Below are 24,155 nucleotides of genomic sequence, written 5' to 3'. Positions count from 1 at the left end.
CAGCGCTGCAGCGGCGTCCTCGTTGTACCTGCCAGAGCAGGTAAAAGGTCACGTTAAATCACAGCAGCGGTATTTCACTACACAATCGGCGCTCATAAAGTAGTCTGGACGCTTGTTATGTAGCATGCAGCACTAGTAGACAATAACCCTCAATGCCGGACTGTTTTGATGCACCTGCTGGTGGGAATGGGAAGAGGAGGTATGTGTCCTGACAAGAGGAAGCACCTTGTCAGAGCGCTTGTGGTTTCCAGAAAATGGTGGCTGTTACGGCGGAGGCGGCAGGCACAGCTACCGAGGAGGAGGAGGAGGAAGACGAGGGAGAAGCCTAGTGATTCTCCTCACCTGCAGAGAGAGGCCCCTGTTTGCTTTGTGACAGTAAACAGCACCCTCGCGCTTCTTGATCTCATTAAAAAATAGCCCGGGCCTTCTCTTCCTCTGAGCGAAGCTGGCTTGTTGACAGGCAAAGGAGGGTGGGGGCGATAGTAAGGCACCCGACAGCAAGGTAGAACAGGAAGGTAGGGGGAGGTAGGAGCTCTTGATTTGAATGCTAACAGGGGCCGATTTGGATACGAAGCGCAGTCTCGATGGGGCGTTAGTGCAGATAAGCCTCCCTTCTCAGACTCAGACAAGCAGGCAAATTGCCTGGGCGAATGTGATCGGTGTAACAAGCCCACATGAAAAAAAAAAAGAAAAAAGAAAGAAAGAATGAAAGAAAGAAAGAAAAAAAAAAACCCTAACACGCTCACCACAGCAAACTTCAGGGAGCTCACGCTTATATTTTCTCATTATTATCATGAGAAAGGTTGCAAAAAAAAAGGGGGGGTGGGGGGGAAGCAAGGAGCGGAAAAAGTCAGCACAGCCGGCTTCGCTAAATTACAATGATCCTCGCTGCCAATTAGATCAGTCTCCCTCGCTGGAGTAAAGCTCAGCGAGGTTTAGACTGAAGGGATAATGAGAAAAAAAAAAAAAAAAGGGAGTTGAGGATACAGATAGACGAAGAGATAAAGACACAAAGTGACACCGAAGCAAAGGCATTCCGGCACAAACAGGGAGAGGTGACATCAGGAGAGAGGACACCCCATTTTGGGCCTAGTTAAGAGAATGTGCCATTACATATTTACATATAGGCTGACAGAGGAGACTAAATGTTCATCTACACTGCAGTTTATTAAACGCGACTCCTTACGGACTCCTTCCTGTCTATCGCAGCTGGACCCGGACTTGATTGGATCATTTAACTGAACAATGGCTCCAATTGTCCTAATCACCGGTGAGCAGAATTGAAAGGACACACCTCCTGGAATATCAACACGCAGCAGGTTTGCATCGTTTGAATCGGGGGGGGCAGCATTGTCCGAGGACGCATTGTGACTGGACTACCTGCCTGCCTCACTGTGAATTCATGTGCGTGGATACACACCTTCACACAGCAGGAGCAGCACATGGACGTGAGCTTCAAGGCGCATTCAGGCAGTTTGTTCGTGATCCGAAGCTTTTTGGCTTCTGCTCATGAATGCACAGAGAGGTTTAGGGTGTGGCTAGCTACAGCTGATGCTTTCACAGTCCAGAGCCAGGCCACAGGCTTTAAGCAAGAGTAAACATGCAGGGACAGTTGAATTTGAACACAGTCACTCTTTCTCATTCTCAAACAAGTGGACATCGCTTGCAGGATTCAAGTGACTTTCACAAGTCCGTTTGGGCGCGGCCTGGTTGCTGGATAAAAATATTGGCGTTGTACGTTTCTGCAGATTACAGGTACATTTCATTTGCGCGTCTCATGCGACAGTTGATGTTGATGATGTTGATGATGACGAAGAAACCCCTGTTCAAGACCAACATTCGCAAGCTGGAAACCACTGGATGTTTGGGACAAGACGCTGGGACGTTTTCCGGCCGGGTTAAGGCAAATCTGTACTGCGGGTCAGAGAGGCATACGGACTGAGCCTTTTTTTTCCATACTCTGCATTATTTTTGTCCATAGTTTCCGATATGGACCCACAGAGCAGTACCTCTGGTTGTGGTTGAGGGTGGTGTAGCCAATAGTTCGAGAGAGACACATCCAAAGGACAAGAGGGGGGAATATTGCAACTTTTTGTGGACGGGTTTTGCGAGCTGGTGATTAAGTTTTAAGATGTTTACATCAGGCAAAGAGACAAACACTTACTGCAGAAGAGCTGAGAGGAGATCGGTCGGGAACTAAACAAAGCGGAGTAAAACTGGAGGTCAATTTGACTCTGAGCAGCGCCCTCTTGTAGCTGTATTGCTTAACAGCCATGCAAACATGAAGGACACACAGAAATACGCGGGCATGGCGGTCACACAATTTGAAACTAACTTATCCATTTTCGCATGTAAAGGGAGCATAAATGAGCCTGTGGCTGCAACATTACTGGATATTTTTGTCAGGGCGATCTGCAGTGGAGAACCATATGGTTTTGACAAGATGTTGGTACAATTTTCCAGAGTCGCAGGAAGCAAAAATGTGATCTTTTCCTAACCCAAACCGAGATGTTCTTGTACCTCAACATAACCACAACATAAGGACAGCATTGTCACAACAAAAGCTGAAAACTGGAGGTAAAAAAAAAAAAAAGATACATTTGCCAGATAGAGATGCAATATATCCGTGGGTGATAATTCATAAATTGCCAACATTGTTCTGGCAACTGGCTCCTCGAGCATCAGATATGAAGAACTTTTGAAGGAGAAAATAAACCAAGGCTGTTTAGAACTGTCGTTTTCTGCCAACAGCTCTGAATCCCTCCTTTGTCCCAGTCTGTTTTTCCTGCCGGCATAAAAGCGTCGCATTTATCTTCAAATATTTAAATGCATACCTTTTCAGTAAAATTGCACTTATTTGCAAAGGAGGAAATATTTAAAACTGTCAACAAAATAACATTCCCATTTGCCGCTGTATGATTTGGAGTATTAATGGTATTCCTGTATGGTGGTTTAAGTATACAAGGTTTTTATAGAGAGTATTAATTTGACATTAAACTCCTGAAAACAGAAAAGGACTGAGTCTTCAGCACGATGCTGAAGAGCAGGTGATGAGGGGCGATGTCTCCCTGAAAAGTGGGGCAGAGGGGTTTTGGAAGACGGGGGGGGATTACAGTGATCCTCTCCCCTCTCATCTCGTCTCCCTGGCAGCCAGCAGACAGACGGGCAGGTGGGGAGCTCTGCTGCTCTCTGATCCACTGTTTTGTGCTGTACTTTATTAATGCTTCATTAGGGACAGGGAGCTGTCAGCGCCACGCTGGCTTTACCTGATGCCCTGCCGCCACGGCGCCAGATGCGTGTGTGTGTGTGTGTGTGTGTTCAAATATGCCAGCGCACGTTTACAGGCAGCCGCAGAGTTTAGATAAGTCCGGAAGTCGGTTTGTGATATGTATGCATGTGAATCTGTGCATGCATGCGTGTGTGTGTGTGTGTGTGTGTGTGTGTGTGTGTGTGTGTAGTGTGCGTGGAGCTTCCTGTTGTGGGGGTAGTGATAAGGGAGGGAGCAGGGGGTTGGAGCTAATCAAATGCAATGATGCGATGTGGGGGGACTTGGCAGCGTGTGTTCTAATCAAGAACCCCCCTCTATCACCAGCAGGAGGAGAAGAAGAAGTAGAAGAAGAAGAGCGACAGATAGCAAAAAAGAGAGAGAGAGAGAATGTCACAGAGCGAGGGGGAAAAAAAACATTAAGGAGGGGATTGAGTCAAACTGTCGTTGAGAAAATCCTATGAGAGAGGGGAGCCAGAAAGAGAAGACACCAGCGAGAAAACAGTTAGGCTGGAGCGAGACCGATACTCGGTTTTTGGTCTTTTGTGTTATTAGAAAGTAAAGAGATTCTGATATCAATGTATCCGCCAGTATTCTTCTCTTCACAGAATATGTACATTAATCACACATTTTTTCACTTTTCACACAACGTCACTGGGAATTTAGTGATTATGAATCACACCAAGTATGTTTTTCCCTTTATCTGTGATAGATAAATATTGGCCATTGATTAAAGGAAGAGTTAAACATTTTGGGATATACTATTGAGCTTATTCACTTTCTGTACACGAGGGAGCTGCACTAATCAATATTTCTACATTAACTAAGGGTCAAATAAGGTGACAGTGGACGCTCGCAACGACAAAACAACAGAAGACCATTACTCAACCCTTAAGTTCCCCGAAGCTCTGTGGAGCATTTTATCGTCTTTTAGCTGACTGTTTTGGCTTTTACGGCTCACAACTTCAGTTTTTAGGTTCTCTCTCAGTGCTTTGACTGCCGGATTTGGCATCCGTTCACTAAAACAACTTCATAAAGGCCACACTATGTCAGACATGCTCGATGTTCGGCTCATTGTTTTGCCCCAAAGTGGTCAGGGACACAAATTAACACACCTTTAATGCGCAGACATGAGACTGGTATTGTTCTTTCATTTTTCCAAAATACTGGACAATTTCCTATAGCAAATATAGCTCTACAACATATCCCATTTTCAGACCGACTTCATCTGAAAAATTACTCTACACTGTAGGTCAACCCATATTTACAGTTGACCTCTAGGCAGTGACCTCTAGTGGCTGTAGTTGTAATTAAGGCAGCAAAGGAGGAAGTCAGGTAAAGAAGTACAAGTCAGCTAATAGAGGAAATTTGAGGTGGATGGTTGAAACAAGCAAGAAGAAGACTTTCATCCAGGAGACCACTGTTGGCGTTCAGGGATAGAGAGAAAGTCAATGGTAAGGAATCTTCACTTACTTACATAACTGAATTTCCGTACGTCCTGTTTTCCTTAACTTAACCAGGCAGCTTTAGTCTGTTTAGTCTGTAGGTAACGTGTTGCCCATATAGCTGATCCTTAACATTCATTCGATGCTGATCCAACCAAATTTTTTGAGAAAGTCTCATGAGCAAGTCATTCATAAATGCCTGAAATCTAATTTCACTTACTTATAGTATTTCAGTGTTCATAGTGTTACTTAGCGCAGAGTGAATGGCAGGTCTTTTCATGTGAAGAATCTCTCGGTGTGCGAGAAATGATGCATTTCAAAGTAAAAGAAAGAAAGAAAGATTTGACTGACAAGCAAGCGACGCAGCGCTCGGGAAATGTCAGAACACCGAACACTCCACACACAAAAAAATAAAATAATAAAATAAAATAAATAAATAAACATGTGGGTGGTTTGAATAAACAAGGGGGCGAGCGAGCGAGGCAAGGCTTAAAGTTGAGGAGCAGAGAGGTGGTGTGGAGAGAAGTGTGTAGAAGTGAGATAAGCGAACGGGGTCAGAATGGGAGCGGGAGAAAAAGGCAGTATGGAATGGTCAGAAAATAAACAAGATTAACGGACAAGATCAATATAGACCAAGATCCAAGAACTGAATAAATATGGATGAGAGTGTCCAGCCAGACATCCGGACCGAGTGATGGGGAGCAGGAGGCAGGGACTGAGGGGAGGCCAGAGGATTAACAGTCCTCCACACCTCTCCAACATGCTGTCAGGACACACACACACACACACACACACACACACACACACACACACACACACACACACACACACACACACACACACACACTATCCCTCCACTTTCTCTACTGTGAGGCCAATAGCTGGAAGATGATTCTCTGTGTTTGATGTAGTTCTTCAAAGAGCTCCATTGAACTGCAGCTGTTGCTCTCTTTTACACGCTTTGCTGTTTTACCCTTGAGAATGGAAAATGAAGCACAAAAAGGCCTCATCACACTCCAGTTTGCAGGCCCACACACTCGGTGAAGTGTGGGAGTGGGTGTACAGTATGTTGGACGGCGTTTGTCTCGACAGATGTGAGCCCCGTGTTTGGGCGATGCGAAAAGGAGGCTGGGAAAAAAACTGCGCAGGGAAAGAGGACAGGGACCGCCACTGTTGCATTTTATTCCAGACGACAACAATAATGAAATATAATGTTGAGGAAAAATAGAAATGAAATACTAAAAGGTCCTGTGATTCCAAAATAGTCCATTTTGTGCCTTGGCTGTCATTTTTTTTTCCCGGTGGCAGGCATCTCACGCTTGAAAGACGCAGTAAAGCACAGGTGGGGTGCTGAAATGACTACGCAGGGTCCATTTATCCCGCTGAGTGACAGAGAGAAGGCGAGACGGGACTAAATCGTCTGGATGTGGCATTTATGATCAATGCACGCAGAGATGTGGGGGTCTTTGAAAGTACAGCGCACAACTTAAGTGAGAACACTTAAATTCATCAGTTAAACATCAGCAAGTATCCACACACACAATTAGAGACCACACGAAGCCCGGGGCGGTTACACTGGTAAATGTGAGAATCGTGAGAATCTTACTAAACAATTTGAACATAATTTTATTTAAAAAAACACTGTAAAATTATCAGTTTTCATTAAGCGAGGTGTTGACAGATGGATAGACTGATTTTGTCTATGATTATCAGATTATCAGAGGACATGCTGAAGTGAACAAAAACGTATATATCACGGTCCCAAGATGTTACAAGGCAATGACTGTGCAATGTCTTTACGTCAAAGGTCAAAGTCCGAACGTTCAAACAGAAGCTCCTCTCTCCCACAGAAAAAACTGCTCCCAAAACGCCTCGTCAGTAGTTTTCCCTTTAATCTTGTGACTCTGTGACATCATACTACATCACTGAGTCACACATTGCAGAATCTATGCCTTGGTTCGGCACATGAAGTTGTTAGTGGTGCTGGTTCAGGCATGTTTGAGCTGACCAATCAGAGGAGACTTGGTATAATAATATGATGAACCTTACAATTAGCATCATATGTCTGCTTTCAGAAAAAAAAAAAAAAAACTCCATCAAAAACAACAACAGCTAAGATAATAATGTCATTTAATTCTAAATTCAACAAAGATGTGACTTCTAGAAGGCCTCTGTCATTCAAAACTTCATGTCACAGTTCCACTACAATGCACAGGCACAACGTCCGGCTCCAATATTGACTCAAGGCACACTGCCTGAACTCACACGATGACGTACTTTCTTGAATTATCAATCCGGGTTTTTGACAGGCTTTCTTTTGTGTAAAAACAAAGGTGTGATGATGAAAACTGAAGAAATAATCTTGGATTGGGGCCGAGGCCAGTGATGAAGGTGCCCTCAATATCTCGCTAATGGACTCTCCGGGTGATTATACATCATGTGTCAAACCATCCGCACAGTTTAAACTCTGTTTATTTCAGACTCGTGATCCATATAAGCAAGCTAAGAGAGATAAAAGACAGGCAGAAAAAGGCAGAACTCGAACTGACGGACAGACTCTTTAACCTCAGGGCCTCCCTGTCACCATAATAGCCTGTGGGGAAAAGTGAGTATTAACTATTGGAAAAACGTCAGTGCTTGTAAAAAGAGTTGTGCCTCTTGGATTAAAGGCTGAGGCCTTTCGAAAGCGGCAAAGAAGATCATGGTGCCAAAATAAGCCAGAGATGTTATTAACTGCTAGTTTGTTTACCCCTTTAACGCCAGCATCACACATAATCAATAATGCATTTATGTTGTTTTAAATTGTAGAGCTCTACAGCAGGCACCCCTGGATCAAATGGAGTGAGATGAAACTCGTTAGGCCCGGTTAGCAGATGTAGCATTACGGCAAACAGTCACACCGCGGCTACGGTTCACTGACAAAATGGTTTTCATCACTTAAACCTCACTGAGAGCAGCAGACAGGAGAAATTACCTCTCGTATGCATAATGGTTTTAAAAGCTGAATAAATCTCCTGCACAGACCACCTTTTAAACTCATAAACTGGCGACAAAGTGAAAACAGAGAGATGAACTTCCACCAGAGAGCGACACACAAAGAGGTACGAGTGCACACACGGGCTAAGTGGCGCATATGTCGCAAGTATCCTTTCATTAGCTCCTGATTAACGGGAGCCTGTGGTGGTGGGGAGCCAAAATCAGTACTCGTGTGCAGCGAAGCGTCGGCTAATCATACTTGGCCTTTGCCATCAACGCTCGCTAATGAGCGATGGCCGCTGGGCGCAATATGTTGTGAGCTGCTACAAAGTCAGCAACAGCAACGCACCGTTCCTGGACAGGAACACAGGAACACATCTGCGCGAGGACGTGCGGTGTCGACGGGAAGACGCAGCGAGCTCAAAGAGGTGAACTCAAAGCCTGATTCTTCACGCTGGTTATCTCGCTTCAGCAAATTAAAAAAAAACAAAAAACAAAACACAAATTATGTTCATTTTCTTCTCAAATCTTCCCTTGTTTTGTTGACGGGGCTGCCGGAGAGTTTAACCTCGACAGGATTCTAACGGCTGAGCAAAAACCAAGACGGAAACATCGCTCACAGCTCACAATTTGACTATAAATGGCCGGGAGCCAAATTGGTTGGGAACCAGTGCAGAGTCATGACTTTCACATTCTCACTGATCTTTGGAATTAACTGAAACAACAGCAGCGGCAACAACTCTGGAAACTTCATCAACAGCAAATAACAAGAAATGATCTCTTCACAGATTGCCACAGTAATGAGGGCCTGGCACCAAAGATTGAGAGTTAATTTAAAAACTACGAGAGAACCAGCGGATTCTAATGTAAAACTTGTGTAAAGAGACCGACGCGCTGTTTATCGACTTCAATTTTTCTCTCCCACGTACACACACACACGCACGCTCGCTTGCAATCAGATAAAACCCCCCCCCTGAAATCAGCCTCGCAATATAGGCCCCTGTTTAACATGACAACAATTTAATTTAAGCTATTTTGATAAGCCTCTCCGGCGGAGACAGAACGACGCCGCTGCAGGAGGAGCAGAGAGTACTGACATTTATTCAGAGCAAATAGTAGATGAAAATAACTGGGACTGATTCTCTTCTTTTTCTGCCAAGCGTTATTAACGCGGGCAGGCAGGCAAGCACTGTGGTGTGTGCCGTGAGAGCGCGTGTGAATTATTCTAAATGTGAAGAAAATTGTTATATATCGGAATAAGCAAGCAGATTCATCTCAGGGAGAAATTAGGTAGCATATTGGTCCGTCCTCGCAGGCCTCGCAGAGTTCGACTGAAGTTAACGTGATTAGGGGAAACAGTCAGCAACGTGGCATTCAGATTGTCGCCAGGGAAAATGAGTCACACCATCCGCCTCGCCAAGTCAAGCGACCCGACCCGGCGCTTTAATAGCGTCGCGTTCGTGTAATTCCGCGATGTGCTGGACGTCGTGACAGGACACGCCACACAGAGGGAGTGTTCGTGTGGGGGGAAAGGGGGGGGGGAGACTCCTGGGCAGAAAAGCAATTCGCTGTGAATTGCTTCGTCCAAAAATGAGGGTTCTTCGAAACAGATGAATCCAAACCACCAGGACACAACATTTAAGTCTCAGGTAACGCTGTGCCGTTCTGCCACTTAAGGCACTTGAAAACAAGAAAAGTTCCAGGTTTTAAAGGGTGGTGGAAGGAGTTACTCAGGAGGAAATCATTTATTCTTTTAAAGGAGCGAACATGAGAGAGATAATGCTGGTCAAACTTTAAACATCATCATTATTTCATCTTTTTCACTTGGAGCCTTTTAAGGTTACACTCCTTACAATTCATCTTTTCACAGAATCAAATCACATTCTGATTCCTATTTATGTTCGTATTTATGTTAGCTCTAGTAGAATACTGCTGATGAAAACCAAGCCTCTCCTACCGCCTGGACTATCTGAAGGTTACCTACCACAATGGAAGAGTGGAACAAGTATGAGCAGTCACAGTGATCTGTTAGATAAAGGAGTGGCGGCAGCAGGCTCCTCATCAAGGTCACCAACTGCCTGCACTGTAGCCTGCTGTCAGTCAAAGCAACTGACTTGAGAACCACAAGGGAAAACAAGGCAAAGTGATGTGCCAATATTCTGCGATTGCCATCGGTTCTGTTCACAGAAGTCATTCTTTAATATTCCTGCAGTAAGAAGGGGTTAAATCATGAAATATTCAGAGCGAATGTTGCCAGAGATAGACCTGTCTTCTTCTTATTCACTAATCTGCTACTGAACTCTGTACATAACAGACAGTCGGTAGTTTGCTCTTCAATAGGTAAATAAAAATGAGACAATTTTGAATTTTCATTTTTGGTTTCTATAACTTGCAACGTAATGGCTTGTTTTTCAGTTTTTCTTTTAAAGGGGTTAGGGAAATGCTCTTAATACATGAGAATTTTTCCTTAAAGATTATGCGACAATGTGGAAAAATCAATCATCTGACATCTGAAACCAAATTCTCGACGTAAGGATCGCTAGTAGCAATTCTGTATGACCGGACTGAACCAGCCGGATGATACAACGAGTTCCTGTTGATGGTGTCAATTTGTTTTAAAAGTAACAAACAGTCACACTGTATCAAAATGCATCAATAATACCTTTTAATAATCAGATCTTAGCTCACTCAATCAGAATCTGATCGAATCGTGTCCTGGTCCAGATGACAGGCGGCGGCTGGGTTCCTCTCCTCCCTCTCAGCCAACAACATTAACATTCCAGCCCAGGTGTTAACAGTCCGTCGTTAGATGACTAACATGAACACCAGCAGGACTCTGGGTCGTAACGACCCGGATCAATAAGCGCCACGCTGCTTCGTCTTAGGTTTGACACGAGACAATACAAGATGATTCACAAACACACGTGACTGCATCCCCGCGGCTGAACATCTCAACACCCGATTTTTTGTTTGTTGTTGTTGTTGTTTTTTGGTTTTTTTTCATTCAGGAGAGGATGTGAGGTGTGAGAGTTTGACTTCTGTCTGCTCATTTAAAATCAGCGGTGGTGGGATTTACGATCGTTCTCCCGAATGAGAGCAAGGGCCGCCTAACTCGCCTTCTACTGCCACAGTGTGAACACAGGGTCACTCTGGGGAGCCAACGCCGACAATGAACGGTCCTTAAATAAGCAGCGAGGCAGCAGAGGTGTGGGTGTGTGTGCGACTGAAGGTGCTGACTCTCAGCGCAGTGAAGAATGCAGAAACATACGACAATATACAGATATAAGAATACTTTTTAACGCTTACAGGTTGTATTGTAATCCCTCTTATAGTACTGAAAACCACATGGCTACATGACTTTGCTGATTGGTTGAATTACTTCACATTCTCGTCCCTTGATGACACATTGTAAAATAATGCAATTTGAATTATAGCTAGCAGCATGACTGATGAGGGGTTTGTGAAAAAATTGACACGAACTTTGATGCAATATATAATATGTTTCAGTGGTGCAAATGGAACAATTTAAAGGCTACTTAAAGTCTGGCATTGGCAGAGGTATTTTTTTCTTTATTGTTTGTAAAATTCATCATTTTTTAGCAAAATCATCCACCCCTACAACATACTGATAAACTCAGTAGCCGTTTCTAATAAACATCATTAATAAATGGTGAATTTACAGTAAATCAAACTTTGGCTGATGGTTGTTTCAATGTTAAACAATTAAATACTTTAAAAACAATCTTACAGTAGTTCAACTACAAACATTATTGTTATAGCCATTAAAGTTGGAACTAATGTTTATAAACCCTTACTTAAGTATCTTACATGGAATAAAATAATATTAGTTAAACTTTGATTATAAACATAATTTTCTTTTAGCCAGTGGATCATTTTTAGGCCACAATCTTTATATTTTCACTGTTTTTATCATTAATGAGTCAGCATTTCTTCACTAAAATTCAAAATTCGCTCTAGATTTCTTTCTCTATAGGTCCGATTTGTAAGTAAGCTTATTTTTGAGGCTCACTGCCAACTCGTCAAACACTGACGCTCTGGGACTGTAGGCTGGGTTGGCTGGCATCCCAAAGTGTTGGAGAGTTGGAAATTCTTACAAACCGAACTTTTAATAAATGGTTTATAAAGCATTTCTTTGTTTGTTAGCAGTAATATGATTGAAGTAAAATTAACTATCAAGGGGGGGTAAACAAGTTAGCAGCCACATGTCACAGACCAGGAAGCAGTTTTAAAAGACAGCAAGTCAATCTGCTGCAAATTGTTGTAATGATGGTGTACAGACGAGCCTGCTGCGTTTGTGTCTGTGTATCTCTTCATGCTGATAAAAGTTCACTAAACAGAATCTAAAGACAGAAAGTTTGGTTTATGTCTGTGTTGTGTAACAGCTCCACACACACACACACACACACACACACAGACATATATAAATATATATATATATATATATATATATATACCCACATACAATAGAAACCAAGCCAATACAGTGACAAACAGCTACTCTTTAGAAATCCAGCCCTTGACAGTTGTCGACATTCTTGTTCCGCACAAATAAAATGAAACATCCACTATTGTCTGCTGAGCTGGTAGTTATCCTCGTGTTTTCAACACCACTCTGCTTTTATTTCCACTCCTTTCCATCACTCCCAAAGTATACACAGGGAAAATAACGAATAACGATGTATTATTCAGGAGAAGCCAAATACATAAATACATTAAAGAGTCTCAAAATACAACTCCTTGTCTGATATTAAGCAGGTGTGTGTGTGTGTGTGTGTGTGGATAGTGATGCGCATGCTTGTTTGCATATAATGGGTGTTTTGCCTGCAGGTTTTAGAGATTTGAGCGCTGGCGAGAAAAAGAGAGCGAGAACGAGAGATGAAGAAGACAGGATTTGTCTTACAAGTATCGGTGGTCGCAGACGAGTGGACCGGAGAGTGAGGATGGACAGAGGATTCCAGCTAAGCCCATCATCATGTCTAGTGTGTGTGTGTGTGTGTGTGTGTGTGTGTGTGTGTTTGCGTGCGAAGGACGATAACAAGAACGTATATGTTTCAGTCCATCTGTTGGTGAAATGTCTAAGGTGTGTGTTTATTTCGCTAAGTATGCCTGCGTGTGTGCGTCTGTACATCCAAAGGGGTAAAAATACTGTATCAGTACAAGCACACACACACACACACACACACACACATCGACACACAAACACACGCACACAGTCAGCCTGTCAGGTTCTGCATGTTATGGTTATGAATACCAAGCAAGAGTCAATGCCCCAGGGAAATGAAAGCACGAAAACCAAGTTATTTACAATGACCTCTCGCCCTGTGTGTGTGTGTGTGTGTGTGTGTGTATGAGTGTGTGTGTGTGCACATAAATGTGTTCGGCAATCACCCTGGAGAAATTTGATTACTCTCTTCGTTTGTTTGTGTCGGTGTGTGTGTGTGTGTGTGTGTGTGTGCATGTTACTACTGATGAGAGTAGTGTGGAAAGACACAAAAAGAGATTTTGTCTCAAAATCTTACAGAGGGAAATTGAAGAGAAAGGAGGGAGCGAAGGAAGGAGCGAGGGAGCGAAGGAAGGAGAGAGGGAGCGCAGGGAGGGAGAGAGATGGAAGTGAGAAGTGGGGGGTGGGGAGCGTGACGGAGATATTTTTGGCCAGCCTAACAGCACGCAAATAAAGGAGAGGTGAAATGAGAGAGACTTGTCGAAGAATAGACTCAGAAAAAAAAGAGGGGGAGGGTGAGGGAAAAAAAAAACGAAGGCAGAAAATGAGCGAGGGAAAAAGAGATTAAGGGGATGAGAAGAGGAGGAGGGAGTGGGGAAGAAGAGCAGAGAAGGGAAAGAAAGGACTTTGGGAAAGGGGAAGAGTGGAAGGGCAGATGGAAGAAAGGGAGAGGAAAAAAAAAAAAGGAGGAAAGTATTTGCAGAGGCAGAGATAAATAATCGTCAGTTAGACTGTGCAGAACACTGTTATCTGCTCTGGCACGGCCAAAAGTCATCTCCACCATCTACAGCTATTACCACCAGCCCATTGTCAGCGGGGGCAACCGGGCATGTCACCGGGGTAACAATAGAGATCGTCGGAGCATGAGCAGAAAGACAGGAAAAGGAAGGAGTGGAAGCGGAAAGTAAAGGAGAAATAAAGCAGGTTGGCTTTCATCCCCTGCTCTGCTCCAGAATGAGGTTTTTTTTTTTTTCTGCTTGCAGGAGATTTCCTGAAACCCCTCCCTCCCTGCCGGCTTTTCGGGTCCTATGAGGAGATAAATCAGGGCTTTACCCGGCCCGGCCCAGACACCTTAACAACCAGTCAGACCAGCTAAAAACAAGACAAAAAGTACGGCTGGGGCACCAAGCTTAGGCCAGGGGCGGTTTTTAACTTCTTTTGGGCAAAAGTTCTTTCTTTCAACAATAGTTCAGAAAAGCAAAGACTTTGATAAATTACAGGATAAAAGTTTTTTTTTATCGCAGAGCGTAGTGACTGAGGGCGCACACCTCGCACAGCTGAGCAGAAACTTCAAGGAAAAACCACATAAACTTGTAAGGTTTCATACTCATCAGAGCTGAGCAGGACGCATCCAAACACGTTTTTGGGGCAATTTATTGAACCCGCAGTCGTTATCTGCCTGTATACTCTTATATGTCATCACACATCACCACTCTGGTACAGAAAGCACAGAAAAGGCTCCTTCTTCCTACAGAAACTTAGGAGAGGGTTTCACACAGGAGCAATAGAAATTCATCCTGACTGGAAGGCTCTGCGGCAGGTGATCAAAACTGCCCGGAACAGACTGTGAGACTCCTCGATTCATCGTCAACAAAATAGATGTGTTTTTTGATAGTTGTGTTTTAAAAAGTAAATTCGCCTTAAGGCATGTATATTGTCATAATTAAAACATTCCAAAAAATGGGTTTCATGTGCACAGGTTTTGCGAAGACTCAACAGGGGAGCTCAGTGCAACTTCTACCTTCCCGCGCGCACTGACTCGAACGCCGATTACCATGGCAACGGCAGACGCTTCCTGAGCCTCAGGCCTGGTTTTAATATATGGTGTCATTAAATTCTGTATATCTGCAAGTGTATCCAAACAGAGCCCAAAAAAAATAAGGGCTACTAAATGAGGAAAAAATGTGCTTCAGCGAAGCTACAGACAGGCCAGGGCTCACCAAAGATGTTTGGCATGAAACACGAAAAAGCTAGCGTATAGTTGAAGTTAACATGAACCTTTCAACTCGACTCTCTCCTAGTGTTTGCCTGTGGTATTAAGAAGAACCACAAGTTTGGTTACTTACTGATAAAGTTGAAAGAATGCCTGTTTGACACCTTTTCAAGTCCCGGTGGTGAGGGAAAACACACATCGACGAGGGAACAGCCTTTCAAACAACACCGACGCTCTCCGGCGACTGAATGCCAGTCCACATTCTCTTGATCTACCTCGGTTTCTTTTTCTTTTGCTTATTCCAGAGTTATTCCAGCAGTCTCCCACAGTTACCTGGGGATAACGACCACCAAAGAAAACAACGCCTCCTCAGGTTCTGCCCGCGTAATGGCAGACTCACTCCCTTTGTGCCGTATCTCAAGCTTTCGGTTTTTTTTTTCGTCACGGATGGTGTCGTTTCTCCGCGGCCATTACACTCCGCAATCAGTATTTACTTCAGAATGATAAGTTGGAGCGAAAAAAGGTTCTGATGGGAAATGCAATCTTTCCAGCCTTATGTTTGCTGTGAAACGTATTTACAAATGCACACCATTTATAAATGGGCACGACGGGTTTGATCCATTCGGGTAATAAATGCAGAAAATGAATGCGACCGCATCAAATCCCCGCAAAGCTCTGTAATGTTCAATACAGATTACAACTGAATACTTGTGGCCGCGCCGAATACTTTTACTTTAAGATGGAGAGGTTCACATCCTCCTTGTATCGGCTCTGACTGCCTGCAGTGTGTTAGAGCAGACAGAGCAGCAGGTGTAGAGTACTGATGCCTTTCTCCTTTCACTGTGAGGACACAAGAGTGTGTCGGTGCCGGGGAGATAATGCTCTCTCTAAAGCACAGAGAGAGAGTGGAGAGCAGAGAGTGGACTGAGGCGCCTGGCCGCGCTGACAGCCGACTCCCGGGAACACACACTCGCACGCACACGCACACACACACACACACACACACAAAATCAATCTCCATTGATCACTCTCTCGAACCCCAGTCACCTCGCTCACACACACTCCACTTTTTTCTTTTTTTTTTTTTGCATTACTTGTTGCACTCCTTCAAGAAGAGAAAGAAAAAATAAAAATAAAAAAATAGAAAGAAATAAAAAAAACAGAAAAAAAAAAGAATGAAAACTCCATGTTCCACTAGAGTGGCCACACAAGATGAGTTCTGCAGCACTTCTGTGGCTCTCTCTGGGAGAGGGAGTGTATTTACCACTTCGCTCCAAGTTCAATATTAGGAGAGCCAACGCGGTGCACGTTCCCTAGCTGATTGTAGCGCGTGCACGCCCATACACACTTTGACATGCACGCACACGCACACATACCCACAGCTGCCCAAATGTCTCTTGTCTCTTTGAACCAGAAAATGCTTCTGCTGGCTGTTTCCCTCTCTCTCTCTCTCTCTCTCTCTCTCTCTCTCTCTCTCTCTCTCTGTGCCTCTGAGTTCTATCTTTTCTTAACTGACCACTTTTTCCCCCACGCCTTGCGTTGTTATCAGGAACTCCTGCTGGGCCAATTTAAGCGTGCCTTCTCCTTTTAATTTCCATAATATCAGAGGCCATTATCTGCTCACCGCCTGGCTGCTTGACCGCCGGAAAACGTGACCTCGCCCATCCTAAATCATCTGTCTAGAACAACGGGAAGATAATGAAGAAGCTGGTCTGAACCATTAGGGGCCAGGTTATATGAATATTAGAGCAGAGCACTGGGGGCAACTAAGTGCCCATGCCTTAACAACGCGTGGGTCGTTTTTTTTTTTTTGCCTGGCCTCACAGGGAGACTCACACCGTTACCTTGGCACTTAACGGTTGTAATAGCCAGGTCAGTGTTACAAGTCAGGTGCTAAATGAATGCGGTCAGATAGTATTTTTAAAAAAAAATTTTTGCCACGGTTGTGCCAAATTGAGCGAAGCTGAGCTTTTGCCGCCAGGAGAATGGGAACATATGGGCACCTGTCACCGCGGGGCGACTGGGAACACAACAACATGTCCGACAAAGTCTGGGTCCCACATTGCACAGGAAGGCTGTGTTGACATGACCACGGTAAGCAAAGTGGAACAAAGGTGTGCCAGGAAGTTGGTCCGTAAACTGTTTGTGTCCTAATGCTTCTGCGTGTCTTCCATTTCCAACCTGGGGGCTTGTTTAAAACCTGGCCATCATGTGACTGAACATGCTCCACTTTGTTTTAGCAAAGAAGCCAAATCTCAACAATTTACCTGGTGAGCACAATCACCGACATAAACAATGGTCACAATAAGACCAAGGTATTTTAAACTGAAATTTCCCATTAAAATAGGCGGATAAAGGATTGTGAATATTGTACTACAGTATGTAAGTAAGGGGCCACTGTGGCTACAAGCAACAATTAAAAGACAAAGGTCACAGAGTCAATAGATAGACTCAGTAATGTGAGTCACAGAGCAATGATGACCTAGAATTTGCCTGAACATCAGCCACTATAAGTTGCTGGACCTACCAGCTTTTCATCTGTGCTGCCTGGTACACACTAGTAGAGCTGTGTAGAAAGTAAAGTACCGTCTAATTTCGTGCTAAATGGCTCCGTATACGTCAAGACCAACAGGGCTGTAACCTCGGCAGACAAACAGCGTGAAAAAACGTGACCGTCACGGCAAGAGCAGTCAGACTGACGGCTCCAGTTATGCAGAAGGAGAGGTAAGTCAGTTTTGTGAGGTGGCTAATGGGTGTCGGCAGCGGGTTACGGTGACTTTTTAATGAGAAGATGTCATTTACGCGACTGCTGGGTGTGCAGTCTAACAATGCACAGTCTCTTGAAATTGTCTCCCACCATACTGTATAAATTCTTTCCTGAAATATGGTCCCAGGGTGGTTCGCCTCTCTACGTTGCTCGTTGCTTTTACACTACAGGATTTTAAAGTGGGAATAGCTCTGGTCTCTTCGGGGCAGGTGATCTGTTCAGACCAGCATCGAAATTGGAACATCAGTGCGATTGTCGGAGGGTCGCATCAGACCCAAATACCGCCCAATTATCCGGTAGTTTGGGACTAACTTGAGAGGGAGAATGTTTTATTCCTCCTCTTGAAATTTAAATCTTGAACTTTAAGCACTTCTGAACTTGCCCGTATTGTGAAACGCAGAGATAGCAACCTCCTACAGATGTCAGGGACCTGCAGCTGATCCTCTCCTCCTGTTTGCTAAAACATACCCTGAGCCACAGACTCGTATTTACTGCTAACATCACGCTCCATATAACTCCAGTCCCTTTTAAAAAAGGGGGATAATCTGTGAGGAAGAAGAACTTCTTTTGTGGCTGCACTCTCCCGAGTGCCAGATAAGACTCCCGAGTTGATTTGAATTGGACATGACGGCTTCTCAGAACGGTAGCCAATTCACTTACCCCAATGAAAACCCGCCATTCAAATCGAATGAGTCAAACGAGGCTTTGCACAAAAGCACCAATCCAGCCGCCCACACTATTCTTAAAGTTAAAAGCTCTCCCGTTTGCTCAGCTCTCTCTCCCTCCTTCCCACTTTCTGCCGCTCTCTTCCTCCATCAGCGCTGACAACTCCATAATCTAAGCAAGACTGACCTGCCCAGACCCTCTGTACCGGCTGGATTTATTGGAGGCAGAGAGAGAATGAGAACCTGTCGCTCGGCCTCCCCTGACCTCCCAACACCTTCTCTCTCGTTCGCATGCACACATCCCTGCAGACACGCACATATACCATCCTGCACTCTGGCATATATATATACATACCTCTACCCACAGCACAATGCAAACATTCTTCAATTCAGCCACAAACGAACTTCAAACCGTCTTTGATTGTTTTTGGTTGGTTTTCATCCGGTTGGTTTTTATGACCACTTCCCTTTGACTCTTTGGTCTCGTCCTCACCCTTCTGAATAGTGTCTACCGAAAATCCCTCGCTTTGCGTGGCCGCTGTTGCAATAAACGCGACGGTCGGTAAACTCCCAGCCTGGCACGTGGTCCAAGGTGGCTGCTGGTTCACTGCAACGGCACAAAGCCACAGAAACTAAAGAGCGCTGGTAGAAAGAGGACGTCAGAATTTCAACAAAGAGGGAATTTGAGGACACTTTCCACAAGAGCAGCTGTCATTTGTCACTTGTCAGTTTTCAGAGATAGCGGGGTTATGGAATTCTTCACTGTTTACCTTCTTACATGTATAGAGGCGGCAAAGCTATCAGGATAGACTTCGTTTATCTATACCGGATACCATGTTCAACACCATGGGGGAAAAATAGACACAACTTGAAGGGGAAATGTTTTTTGATTATTAAAAAAAAGGTAAATATAACCAGGCTTGTATACTGTGCGTTAAAGACAACGACATTTACTGTAAGATAAATCAGTACAGACCAGAGCCAAAGGAGTGGAGGGAGGTAAGCCTACGTGGACCCTGCAGCAGTGTGCACGCTGACCCGCTGTTCGGAACTAAATATACTAAATGCAACGAAACACCTGGAGCACTCCTGTCTCCGAAGTTACAATGCCAAGAAATCTGCATTCTGTGCGAATGAGTCAGCTTCAATGGGTACATGACAAATCTGACTTAACTGGCTATTGCTATACCATTAGGCTCAACAGTACAGGCCTATCCTAAATGCAGGCAACGGAAGAGGGAAAGAAAAAAACTGCCCCTGACTCCCTGATGCGGATGTGAAAGTCCCTGTTCTGGTGGTGAGCATGTAGTCATTATCAGCAATACTATCATTAGCATCATCATCATTATCATCTTTTTTTTTTTTTTTTTACTTTATTTTTTATTTTCTGCTTGTGACTTTCCTGCTGCTGTTGCCAGTGGTAATTATGGTGCTTTTGATGGCCTTAGCCCTCCATAAACCTCCATTACAGCACTCACGCTACTTTCGCTCCCTGGATTTGATCCACTCGCGTATTCTGTTCAGCCGTTCACTCTCTAGATGTTTCACAGCTCGTTCTTTTTTCAACATGTCTCCTCCCTCTTCCCCTCTCCTTCTCCACTGTACTCTCTGTTCCCCCCGTCCTCTCCTTGTCCTTTATATCTCTTTATTTCCTCTCTGCCAGTGGTGAGCAGTCACCAAGCTTGTTATTACTGCCAGGTCCAATCCGGCACTGTAATCAGACCCCTGGAATTAGCAGCGGGCCCACACTGGCAGGCAGGCGCACCGCTGACAAAACACTATAGTTATTATTGAGGCTGCTGCAATGTTGCAGCTTTGGCAGGAATCTGCTGCTCCCCTCAGAGCCCCGGATCTTGATGGGCTTTGCCGAGGAGAAGCAGTGAGAGGTAAAGCAGGAACACAGGCACCCACCGGGGGCTAAAGGATGAAATAGACACTGCATGGCCACCAATGGGAGCGGTGAGCGGCACACTTTGTTTTTGTGAGGGTGCAGGTGGCGCTTAAGCACTGGGAGCGTAGCCATATTGGAAAGACAATAGACTGGGCACAATGGGGACGTGTTTTAGTATTGGGGATAAAGATAGGAAGGCAAAGCCTGTTGTATTAGGATGGGGTGTAATGGAAATCCATTTACTTGACAATAACAAGCAATTTAGCGTCACTCGGAGGCCCGCAGCTTTGCGTTTGTCTGATTTTGTCCTGACAACCCACATCCTGTGTCTATTATTCATCAGAAACCTCTGAATTCGCCACGCTTTAAGCAGTTTATTCACCTATACTTTTAAATTCAGCTCTCACAGAGGTTTAATGGTGTCAGTCTGCGGTCAGATTGCTTTTCTGAGATATCGTAGGTTCAGTGGACTTTTGGGATCGACTTTTCTGGATCAAAGGCGCCAATCTGATCTCTCAAGATGTTCGGACCCTGTATGTACTAATGGTAACACTTCAAAAAACACGCGCTGACATCAAAAATTCTGGTAATGCCAGAGGTCTTTGAAGACTGATATCAATCCGTCTCCTTTGGGGTGTGATGATCTCATTAATACAGAGCAGTCTGCTCAACCTCTACAACTTTTGTTCTTAAGGACAAATGAGCATACAAAGGATTTGAATGTCAAACTTTAAATTGACTTTTTCCTTCCATTTTATCAAGTAATTAAATCTCATATTTGCATTCATGCAAATTATTGGACACGACGAGGCAGAAAAAGGCAGATGACTCGAGGAAAAGTTGGGGGAAATTTTTGAAAAATTCTGTTTGTTTTTTGTTTTTTTCTTTTGTGACGAGACAACGTCGATACGCTTCAGCCTCGTTGTACCGAGCCGATCTGCGGTAACTCCGGTACTTCCTCACAGCAGGGGACACCTGCGCTGAACTGCGCCTCTGTGGTTCTGCTCGGCAGCAGGGCAACCACGTCTGGTGAGAAAGCTCTGTTCAGCTCTCAGTTTGCAGCTTTCACCTGGATTTCTTTTACCGCCTCGAATGCTCGTGGCTGTTCACTGTATGCTGATGAAGCGTGGATTCAACTCAAACAACTTACTATTTTTTCTCGAAAAGAACGATTTTCAGATTCGAAAAGACACGATCTGGTGTTAAAAAGAGACATTCTGCCAGAGTGGCCGGTTAGCTGGCAGTCGGGTGGCGTTACTTACAGCAGGGTCCCTTGCGCAGCACCTTGATGCGACGCTGTGTGTTGCACTGGGCTTTCTCCAGCTCGCACTCGTTGGAGTAGGTGGACGAATCCGAGCCGCATACAGGCGCCACCAACGACGGGCAATCCACTCTCTTGCAGACACACTCAGCCTTGGCCGGGTCACTCGGGTTGCGCTCACATACAGCGCCGAAGCCACACAGCATCCCTCTGCAGCCTGCCAGACAGGAGAGAAAAAAAAAAAAAGGTGGAGGTGTTAGGACTGATGTAAGAACAGCGGATCAGACTGGTGCTTTCTATCACAACTCTAAGGTCAGCTCCAGCAGCTCAGAGCTGTCTGACTCTGACCACAGACCCGCACAATGCATATGCAATTTAACACTTTAACGAGCTAAGACTGATTTGTTTTCAGAGAAGTTCTCCTGAGTGAACGCAAAGAAAGTTTAAGTGTTAAGAGCCAGACAGGCACGTCTGAGCAGACGCGTCTCAATAAGCGTCAGCACAGTTCAGCAACGCAAATGCATCAGGGATTAAATGCGATCCTGGCGTAAAGCAAACAGATGCTCTCAATTCATTCAGGGAGAATCTGTCCACCCATGCAGCGCGAGCACAGTGTGTCGCTGGGTGCGCTGAGCCCCGCTGCAGAATTCGGGAAAAAGCTCGGAGGTTAACAATTTGAAAAAGCCAGCAGCAACATCCAAATCGATCTACAGGCAGCAGACTCATGGACAGTTTATTTTCATCCCAGTCTCTGAGACATCAATGTACCACCACGGAATACAAGGAGGGGGCGTGAATGAAGACAAACCGAGGCTGGCCACACACTTCAAGTCGAGCCACGGCAACTGCTGAGACCTCGATCCCGAAACGTCCCGCTGACTGCTCGGCTTTGATCAAGTGTGAAACAGGGAGTACCTGTGAGCGCGTGCGCCCGTGTTGTGTGTACACAACAGCAACTTAGAAAGTAATTGACCCGTGTTGTGGCAGCTACAGCTGCGGTGGCTCTGCGCCCACTTTGAGGGCTGTTTGGCAGCCAGCTGGCGTGACGTCCTTGCCTCGGCCCTGGGAGGGGGGTTAAAAGAGATGCCAGGCTCTCACAGGTAGCCAACCTGATCGTAAATCAATGGACGAAAACGCATTACGAAAAAAAAACAAAAAAAAACAGTCCACTCGAAAAAGTCCTCTTGGTTGGAGGGGCGAACAAGCAGTGTCACTGCCGAGGATATACATGTCACACACTCACACACACAACACGTGCACACACACACAGCTATTTCTTATCACTGGCTCCCAGGCCAGGACTAAACGCAACGCGGCATGTCCACTTGGACTCACTGGCAGATGGCTTTTGGGCTACTGGATAGACAGGCACTCTGATAGACACACACACACACACACACACACACACACACACACACACACACACACACACACACGTACACACACTCTCTTTGTGTGCAGAATAGACAACTGGTCCAGCATCTGCCCGAGGCATCTCATTCTGTCTCTCTCCTCGCACCGACGCACAGTGTGTGAATGTGACTGCGTATGCGTGTGTGACTGCGTGTGTGGGTGACTGTATGTGTGTGTGTGTGTGTGTGTGTGTGACTGTGTATGTGTGTGTGGAGTGACAGGCGAGGAGGCTGTTTTTGACTTGCCCACTGTTCCCTGTGGGAGAGCGCCTGACAGCTACCTGAGCTCGCTCTCTTTTGTATCAGGGGAAAAAAGAGTGTGAGAGTATGAGTGTGTCTGCGCGCGCACACGCGTGTGGGTGTGTGTGTGTGTGTGTGCATGAAGCTATCCATGGATGCATCTGTATTCCTGACAGTGTGCGTGTGTCTGAGAGGTGTAGGTATTAGGTGTCTCTAGCACACACACACACACACACACACACACACAGAGCCAGGTGCTTGCATGAAGGCCTTGTCATGACTGGCCCACTGCACCGCCATCGCTTCGCACCACCACGCACCGTGAGTTTGTGCGTCTGTGTGTTTGTGCATGTGAGTGTCAGCGGGTGGCTCGGAAGCGAAGCGGAGTGACAAGAGGTGAAATTCAATCGAACTGTGTCAGATGTGTACAAGAGAGGGAGGGGAGGCCAGTATGACACGGGGGGGGGGGGGAACTCCACCAGAGACCGAGGCTGCATTTGAAACTGTGATCTTTCTGTGCTTTAAATGTGTCACCTGTTTGTTAACGACGTACGTGACAGACACAAGGCGAATACTGTTAATAATGTTATTAAAATGACTCACAAAAAAAATACATATTGTAAACCCTGACAGCGAACACACCACCTGGAGAGCAAACAAATCAAGAATGCCAGCAGTGGTTTGTAAGCGCGTCTCTTCTGAGATGTTTCCCTATAAGAAAATCTCACTGTAGCCTCGAGCTTAGCCGACTGACAAAAGACTGACACCAGAGCTGAGGGTTCTGTCAAAGTGAAGGTATCGAGTGCAGGCTGTGGGCAGAGTGTACAAAGTGCATACTTATGTACTGGGACTTCTTTCCTGCGAGGAATCCTCCTGGTACTTGAGAAGAGATATATCTGACACATCCGGTTTATTTAGACGAGGGGGAAAAAAAACAAAACAAAACAAAAAAAAGCCTCGGTGGTTAATACGAACTGTGTTTTCTGCCCTGGCTGAGAAGACAATTACACCGCGGACATAAACTTTGTCAACAATGTATTTGAAAAACACTGCTGGCC

At 45.1% G+C, this 24,155-nt stretch overlaps 1 protein-coding gene across 6 annotated transcripts in view; it reads right to left on the bottom strand.

Annotated features, from left to right (window-relative positions):
* Positions 1 to 24,155, bottom strand: part of agrn (agrin) — a 271,031-nt gene that overhangs the window by 95,887 nt on the left and 150,989 nt on the right. For all 6 annotated transcript variants that reach the window (XM_037104080.1, XM_037104081.1, XM_037104082.1 and 3 more), the window contains one exon: positions 21,447 to 21,662. In XM_037104080.1, the coding sequence (XP_036959975.1) occupies positions 21,447 to 21,662 (216 nt within the window). The remainder of the gene's footprint in view (positions 1 to 21,446; positions 21,663 to 24,155) is intronic.

The sequence above is a fragment of the Acanthopagrus latus genome, chromosome 7 (genome assembly GCF_904848185.1).
Source record: "Acanthopagrus latus isolate v.2019 chromosome 7, fAcaLat1.1, whole genome shotgun sequence".
In the NCBI taxonomy this organism is placed as follows: Eukaryota; Metazoa; Chordata; class Actinopteri; order Spariformes; family Sparidae; genus Acanthopagrus; species Acanthopagrus latus.
Note: the sequence above shows the minus strand (reverse complement) of the source record. Positions and strands in the feature narration are given on the sequence as shown.